At 64.6% G+C, this 8,709-nt stretch overlaps 1 protein-coding gene across 1 annotated transcript; it reads left to right on the top strand.

Moving 5' to 3' along the window:
* Positions 1-38: 38 nt before the first annotated feature.
* Positions 39-8,680, top strand: CHRNA10 (cholinergic receptor nicotinic alpha 10 subunit; the record flags this gene model as incomplete). The annotated part of the gene is made up of 5 exons (XM_044418600.1): positions 39-71; positions 3,436-3,581; positions 4,497-4,651; positions 6,977-7,509; positions 8,481-8,680. Coding segments are annotated over exons 1-5 (1,041 nt in total), but the record flags the coding sequence as incomplete, so codon positions are not given.
* Positions 8,681-8,709: the final 29 nt, after the last annotated feature.

Raw genomic sequence — 8,709 nt, forward strand, 5'->3', positions numbered from 1 at the left:
GATGCCTCTGCAGGCCGGCAGCCTCTCCTTCCTGCTTTCTGGGGTTTTGCTGGGGCTGCTCTGGATGCCAGGTAAGACTTTCCGGCACCCTCCAGTGTAATGGAGCCTGGATTTCTTCTTTGCTTGTGAGAAGAGGCGTATCACGAAAGCGGCATCTCAAGCGACTGCAAACTTGCTCTCTGAAGGAAGGCGCACTCCTAAACTGGGGCCAGTCCATCCACGAGCTTTGCAAGCCTTCGCTCAAACAGCTCCAGAGCTGCTGCCGATTCGATTCTAAGGTTTCTGGTGTGACCTCCCACCCAAGGGAGCGGGTAGATCCTCTCCATGGGCACCTCTGCATGGGTCTTTCTGGTTAGTTTCGTACTTGGAAACGGGGCTGAGGGTGCCTCGCAGCTCCATAGAAACCCGGCCTTCGGAGCGGGCATGCTGGAGCCGCAGCACACGGCCATCGTCTAAATTGCAATTCAATCGCCCGTGCAAGGGCAGCAGCCGCCCTTTGGAAATGCACCTGGTTAGTAATTGGAAAAGGTGTGTCTTGATCTGTAAGCGAACCTTGCAAGATGTCAATAGAAGTGCCTGCCAGCGAAACGGGACACCGTCATTAAACTTTCAGGCCGAGGAGGGGTGGACGTGTCTTGCCAGGCCCGAGCACAAAGCCAAGGAGGGGACGGGCCATGGGGGAAGTGGGGTCCAGAGAGCCTCGGGGAGCTGGGATCCGGGTTCAAGTCCCAGTTTCCCCCGCGCTGGCCAGGGAACCCTTGCTTCCCTGCCTGTCCCATGGAGGGAAAAACGCGCCCCAGGCGATGCTGCCAAGACCAGCCACGCACAATTCACATGACGCAGTGGCGGCCACAGCGGCCGGCTCGTCCTTGCGCAGGCGGGTCTGCCATGCTCTGTGCGCCACCCTGAGGCGCCTCTGGGCCCCGGGTCCACGGGAGAGCCCCAGGCGGAGGGTGGGCCGGGCTGGGACATGCCCACCCGCACGCTGGTGACCTGGCAGCCCCGCCCTTGCAAGCACAGAGGGTCCCGCCGGCCCCTGCCTGACAGGAGCCATTTCCACCCTGGGGCACACGGTGTGCCTGAGAAACGGGAGTCGTAAGAGGAGCGGAGGAAGACCGGAAGCTGCTCCCTCGCTGTTCCCAGCGGTGGCCCCGCTTCTCAAGAATGGGCTAGCAGCTGGAGGCAGACGCAGGCCCAGCGGAATCGCCCCCGGCAAGTGCGGATGGGAAGACGGGCAGAAGCGAGGCGGGAGCTGGGGCTGCGGCGCCACCACAGCCCCGAGGAGCCCTGCCTGGAGGGGGCTTCTGCCTCGAGCTCCCCGGGGAAACCAGACGTCGCCGTTCCCAGCGCATCGCCGGGGGGCACCACCCACCGCCGCCATGCAGCCCCCGGGATGCGTTCAGTGCCCCCCACACTCCCCCAAAGCCAGCACTGAATCTTCCTGCCCCCGCCCCCCCCCCCATGGCAGTGCAAAAGCCAAAAGCCCCAGTGGAGCCACTGAGGATGGGAGTGGAATATTGATTAGATTAGATTAGATTAGATTAGATTAGATTAGATTAGATTAGGATTAATACCAATTAATATCCCACTTTCTTTTTAAGATCTCAAAGCGGTGCAGGTCGTTACTGCGACATTGCACCGATTTCCTGCCCTTTCTCCTCTCGGCAGAAGCCCACGGCGGCCCTCCCGGGTCTCCGTGACTGGTGGATTCCCCGCCCTCCTTCGCAGCCCCCAACCCGCCTCAGCCACACCTCCAGTGCGTGGCCTGTTGGGCCGCCAGGTCTGCCCACCCTGCCCGTGGCTCACGCCCGGCCCCTCGGATGACTCACACACAGCAAGCCGGGCAGGGGCTGCATTCCCATGACACGACAACCCGGCCCGTCGCGTGAGCTGTTCCGTGGGCCCAGCAGATAGCGGTGGTCACTGTGGGCTGCCCCCCACCGTGTCCCCCGGTTCCGCCTCTATCACCCGGGGAGCCTGGTGGCTGCACCGGCCCGGTCTCTGCTCTGCTGTGACTGCAGACGCTTTCTGGTCACTCCCCCCCCCCTTTTTCTTTTCTCTCGGGACCCCTTCACAGGGTCGCCTGGGGCAGCGGTCCTCCAAAGCGCCCAAGCAGGCTGCCACTTTCCCCATTATCTTTAGCTGCCAGAAATGTGCACAGTACTTCTGATTTTTTGTATGTTAGGGGAGAGGGGTGTTTGCCGACCTCCAACTGGCCTGCGCAGGAAGTCTTGCCTGGCCCGTGTCCCGGCCAGTGTCTCGTGCCAAAATGTGGGCGGCGACACCCACAGCAACTGGCCAGGCCCGGCCCAGATGGCCTTCCACCTGATGGCCCTCAGGAGGCAAGCCAGGCGGCAGGCGGATCTTCACTGGGGAAAGCGGGCTGCAGGCAGCTCTCCCCCAGGGCGGTGTGATCCTCAAGATTTTAAACATCGCCCCAACGGTTTCCAGGGACTGCCGCCTTTGGACACTTCCCTGAGCCTCCGGGTTCTCCAGCAGCGCAATGGCTACTGCCCCCACCCTGTAAGAGAAGCAGTCGAAAGTGCGCTCTCCTCTGGATCGGGGACTTTGACAGAGCCCCGTGGGACTGTCTGGACCGACCCGAAGGCGGCTGCCACCGGAGCGCAGGGAGCAAGCCAGCCCGGCCCGGGCGAGCCTGGCGAGGGCAGCAAGCGGGGCTCCCTGGTCTTGGCAAGAGGCTTGCCACTTCCCCAGTGCCACTGGCCTCCCACATGCGGCCAATGCAACAACCCACCGTGGTGCCAACGACCCCTACGATAAACCGCGGGTTGTGAGGGCGGCGAGTCGCCAAAAGCAGCCACAAAAGCAGCAGGAAGCCCCCCAAGGGACCCACGAGAGCCCACCGCAGAACGCGAGCCCATCTTGGGGAGCTGCCCCCCACGGGCTGCTGGCACGAGAACCCAGCCACGGGGCGGGGGCTCCCTGCCAGGGGGCGAGGATCAAATCGTGTCCCCACATGGGAGGGCCGAGCGAGAGCTGTGCCGGGGCTGGCGAGGCTTCCTCTCTGGGCAGAGGGCACCGGGCGCCACGAGGGGAAGATGCCAGCGGAAGCTCCAGGCTGGAGAATGTGGGCTGGCGCGGGAGGATGGCAGAGGGCCGTGCTCAGAAGGGGGCAGGAGAGAGACGTCCCAGAGACCCTCTGGGCCCCAGGCCTGCCTCAGAGCAGAGCTGCCCCAGAGTGTGGGAGCCCGGCAGAACGAGTGGCAGCGCCCAGGCGCCACGGCCAGGCGGGAGAGGAGAGGAGAGGAGGAAGCAGTGGGCCCTGGCTGGCTTCTGCTTGCATTCTGCTGCCACAGCGAAGTGCTCGGTGGCCGGAGTAGGCCAGGCCCGTGTCCGCTCCGTGCCCCCTCAGCCTCCCCAAGCTTTACGTGCTCCTTCTCTCTCCCCTCCCCACCCTCGGTCCCCCTTCCCCAGGCAGCTCGGGGGCACAGGGCAAGTTCGCGTACAAGCTGCTCGGGGACTTGTTTGCCAACTACTCCAACGCGCTGCGGCCAGCGGAAGACACGGACCGGGCGCTCAACGTCACGCTGCAGGTCACGCTGTCGCAGATCATCGACATGGTGAGCCCGGCCGCACCTTCGAGCGGCCAGCCGGCGACTCGGGGGCCACGGGCTGGCGCCATCTTGGCCTGAAAGCCCCTCCTTGCCCCAGGCTCGTGCCCCGCTGCCAGGGGCTGTCCAGCCCCCGCTCGGCGGGCACAGAGGCTCCCGGGGTGGTGGGGAACTTCCTTGTTGCCGCGAGGTATTGAGGGCCCCCGGCTTGGATCGGGCGCTGGCGGAAGGAGGCACCCGCGTGCCACCTCCGCCTCCCGCTGCCAGTCGCTGGGGCGCCCGCTGGCGAGCTCCCTGCTGGGCCCCGGCTGCCCACGGGAGGTGGCGGCGGCCGGGCGGGACGGGCTCCCCGGGACTACCGAGCGGCACGGCTGCCTCGCGTGGCCAGGGACACGCCAGGGGCCCGTCCTGCCGCCTCCAGGCTGGTTCTGGGCCCTTTGCCCCAGACTGAGCGTTCGTGTCAGGCACTGGCGTCGCCCCACGGCCAGCCGCGGGCGCAAGGGACACGGGTGCGCTGGAGAGGAGCCGGCGTCCGCCCTGCTGCTGCTCAGGGCTGACGCCCTCAGGGGCGGCTTGACGCAGCCTGCCTGGGCCAGCGCAGCCTTTCGACGGCCACGTGCCGGGCGCCTGCTGGCGGCATGGGCGGCTCGGCGGGGCCTCTGCGCGCCTCGCACCGCTCTGCAGGCAAGCACAGGGAGCAGCCCCACGCCAGCCCGGGGGCCCTCGGGTCGCGCCCCATGTGTCTTTGGAGGCCTGCCAGCAAGCGGATGGCGCCCAAAGCGCTCCGGCCCGGCTGCCCCCGGGATGCCCCAGGGAGGCGGGGCACAGGAAGAATGGCCCCAGGGCCCCTGCAGCCCGCCCTGCCGGCGCGCCGTGCCTTCCCGCTGGCGGGCCCCGGAGACCCCTTTTCCTCTCGTGTTCCAGGACGAGAGGAACCAGATCCTGACGGCTTACCTGTGGATTCGGCAGGTCTGGGTAGACGCCTACCTCAGCTGGAACAAGGAGGCGTACGGCGGCATTGACTCGATCCGGATCCCAAGCAGCTACGTCTGGCGGCCAGACATCGTTCTCTACAACAAGTGGGTCCGCCGCGCGTGGGGCGGAGAGGAGGGGGTGCTTCCGGCAGCCGAGAGGCTGGCCTTCCAGGAGCATCACCGGACTTGGCGGGGGGCATGTGACTAAGGGGGCCCCCCGGCCCCCCCTGCCATAAACGCCATGCGCTAGATGGGGATTGGCACGAGGAAGGGATGGGCTAGAGGACAGACAGACAGACCTCCCAGAATCCCCAGAAGTCTGGGTGATCTGGAGGTGAAAATTCACGGACTGGGTTTCCTTCTGCCCTCCGGCTCAGCCCATTTGTCGTCTGTTGTCTTAGGATTTTCACAGTCATCAAATGCAAATAAGACCTGGGCAAAGAGGCTGATTTATTATTATTATTATTATTATTATTATTATTATTATTATTATAACATTTCTATGCCGCCCCTTGCCGAAACCTCGGGGCGGCTTACAACATGATAAAATACATTGAAATACAATAGTACATAATAAATTACCATTAAATATAAAAATACAAAAAAATACATTGATTTACAAATACAAAATTAAAATTATCAGTATAAAATAAAAATATAGGAGGAGAAAGAGAAGGAAGAAGAAGTTGCCCAGGCCAGATCATATGTTTTAACAATTGAAATGATGTTTAAATAAAAAGGTCTTTACCTGGCGCCGAAAAACCAGTAACGATGGTGCCAGGCGGACCTCTTTGGGGAGTGAATTCCATAGGTTGGGCGCCACCGTAGAGAAAGCCCTCCTCCGGGTACTTACTCTCCTAATTTCTTTCATGGAGGGTTCCCGGAGAAGGGACTCTCCCGCAGATCTCAAAGGGCGGTCGGGCATATACGGACGTAAGCGCTCGTTCAGGTAGCCAGGACCCAAGCCGTTTAGGGCTTTGTAGGTCATAATCAACACCTTGAATTGGGCCCGGGCTTCAATGGGAAGCCAGTGAAGCTGATGGAGGACTGGAGTCATGTGAGCATAACGCCCCGTCCCCGTCAGCAACCTGGCAGCTCTATTTTGCACCAATTGAAGTGTTCGGACTGTCTTCAGGGGAAGCCCCACGTAAAGCACGTTGCAGAAGTCTAGGCGGGAAGTCACCAGCGCGTGTGTCACCGTCGCCAGGCAGTCGTACTCCAGGGAGGGGCGCAGCTGATCAATCAGCCAAAGCTGAAGGAAGGCGTTCCTCGCTACCGCTGTCACCTGAGCTTCCAAAGAGAGCTCCGGGTCGAGGAGTACTCCTAAGCTGCGGACCTTATCCCTAAGAGGGAGTGTTGCACCATTCAGGACCAGGTCAAATCCACCCTCTCCGAAACCCGATCCGCCAACCAACAGGACCTCCGTCTTGTCTGGGTTGAGTTTCAGTTTATTGGCCCTCATCCATTCCCTTACCTCGGCCAAGCACTGGTTCAGCACAGCCACAGCCTCACCTGGATTAGTGGAGAATGAGAGGTAAAGCTGGGTATCATCAGCGTACTGATGATTCCGCAGCCCACACCTCCTGATGACCTCTCCCAGCGGTTTCATATAGATGTTAAATAGCAGAGGGGATAGAATGGAGCCCTGTGGTACCCCATGGCATAGCTGCCATGACGTAGAGACATGGTTCCCCAGCACTACCTTCTGGAATCGACCGTCGAGATAGGAGCGGAACCACTGCAAAGCAGTGCCTCCAACCCCCAATCCCGCAAGTCTATCCAGAAGGATACCATGGTCGATGGTATCAAAAGCCGCCGAGAGGTCCAGAATTTAGGAGGTCTCAGGAGAGCATCTGGGCCTGTGGGTGTCCTTGCAGGGGTCCCAGAACCCCGGTCTGCTGCCCGCCAGGCTGCCGGCTGCCTCAGACCCGCTGGCCCGACGGTTCCCCGGGGCTGTCGGCCGTGGTGCTTCCCTCCAGCTGCTCTGAGGGCTGCTTGTCCAGTGGCTCCACGCACTCGCCTCCTCGGCGAGGGGAGAAGCCGCCACGGGCAGGATGAGGGTGGCAGGCCCGGTGCCCGCTGCCCCTCAGGACGCCGGCGGGCCGACTGGCCTCCCACGAGGCTCCCTGAAGTCCCGCCAGGCCCCTGGAGGAGCTGCTGCCGCTGCGGTCACAGACGGCTCTGCTGGGCCCAAGGCTTCAGGCCGCTCCGAAACGGGCCCTCTTCTCCGGGAGGGCCGGGGGTGCTTCGGAGGGCGGCCCTGGCCTCGGCCCCCAGAGCCCGCCACGGCTCAAGGTCTCCAGCGGGCGAGCGGCAAGCCTCTCCACTTGGCCTCCCTTGCGGCTGCCTTCTGGCAGCACGGCCGGCGGCCCGCACGGGGCCCCACCGGGCCGGCGTGCCTCACGCGGCTCCCCTCTCCCGCTTCCCCAGAGCGGACGAGCAGTTCGCCGGCTCCATGGAGACGAATGTGGTGATCCGGCACGACGGGCGGGTCACGTGGGACTCCCCGGCCATCACCAAGAGCTCGTGCCGGGTGGACGTCTCCTACTTCCCCTTCGACGGGCAGCAGTGCCGCCTGACCTTCGGCTCCTGGACCTACAACGGCAACCAGATCGACCTGCTCAACCAGCAGGAGACGGGCGACCTGGCCGACTTCGTGGAGAACGTGGAGTGGGAGGTGCTGGGCATGCCGGCCACGCGCAACGTGGTCGTCTACGGCTGCTGCTCGGAGCCCTACCCGGACGTCACCTACACGCTGCTGCTCCAGCGCCGCGCCTCCTTCTACGTCTTCAACCTGCTCCTGCCCTGCATCCTCATCTCCCTCCTGGCCCCGCTGGGCTTCTACCTGCCCGCAGACTCCGGGGAGAAGGTCTCGCTGGGCGTGACGGTGCTCCTGGCCCTGACCGTCTTCCAGCTGCTGGTGGCGGAGAGCATGCCCCCCTCGGAGAACGTGCCCCTCATCGGTGAGGGCCCTCCTGAGCCGGGCCCCGGGCCCCTCTCCCCGCCCCCCCCCGCCATGGCACCTGTGGCGGCACCGGGCCGGCCTCCTGCTGATGGCGGCCGACGGGGGGGCTTGCAGGGGACGGGGCGGCATGGCCAACCCCTCCCCAGTGGGAAGAGTGGGCTGTGGATGATGGGCATGTTAGTTTTGGGTGGCAGGCAGGGGAAGGCCATTCTGCTGGGACCCTGAGAAGGAGGCTGAGCCGAGGGTCTTGGGGGGCCTTCCTCGCTCCATGGGGCTGGGCACTCAGTCAGGACGGGCGGGTTTGCCAGTCCACCCTCGGAAGCTCCTCTGGCTCTCGGCCCAGCCCACCGTCCACCCGCTGCCCCAGGCCGCTCCACTGCCCCAGCCTCCCAGGGCCTCTGCCCCCTGCACTCCCGGCAGACGACCATGCATGGCTGCTGATCCTGCTGGCCACATGCCACTGCTTGCGTCTGAGGCTGGACGCCCGCGTGCCCCAGCTGCTGGGGAGCATGGGTGGAGGGGGCTGCGGCAGGCCTGTTCCACAAGCGGGGGTCCTGTGTGGGCTGGGGTAGATGCGGTGGGCTGACAAGGCCTTGGACTCCTCCCGGGCCTTCCCTGCACGGGACACCCCAAACCAAGGCGCGGGCCGGTGCCCTTCGCTTCTCTCCCTGCTGGCCAGCCCTGCCGGAAGGCAACTCAAACCGGCCGAGCAGTGCGGGGAGCTCTGGCCAGGGGCCCCCCAGCGCTCTGGCGCCTCCGCTCCCTCTTCCAAGAGGCGGGAGAGCCCCCAGGCCTCCTGCTGGCAGGCGAGCTTTAGCCCGCTTTGGTCCTGCCCACCGGAATGCAGCCCCCAGGCTTCTCCGGGGCGGAAAGAGCCCCGCCACCGCTGGCGCCCCTCCCCGCGCCCGCCCGGGGCAGGGACCTCTCCTCCGGCAGCGGCTGACGGGCCGGGCGCTCTCGCCCCTGCAGGCAAGTACTACATCGCCACCATGACCCTGATCACGGCCTCCACGGCGCTGACCATCTTCATCATGAACCTGCACCACTGCGGGCCCGGCGCGCGGCCCGTCCCGCGCTGGGCGCGCACGCTCATCCTGCGGCACATGGCGCGCCTCTTCCTGGTGCACGAGGTCGGCGAGAGCTGCGGGGGCCCGCGGCGGGACGCCGAGCCGCCCGCCCCGGCCCCGGCCCCGGCCCC

This window comes from Varanus komodoensis, unplaced genomic scaffold (genome assembly GCF_004798865.1).
Source record: "Varanus komodoensis strain SLA01 unplaced genomic scaffold, ASM479886v1 scaffold91, whole genome shotgun sequence".
NCBI classification, from domain to species: domain Eukaryota; kingdom Metazoa; phylum Chordata; class Lepidosauria; order Squamata; family Varanidae; genus Varanus; species Varanus komodoensis.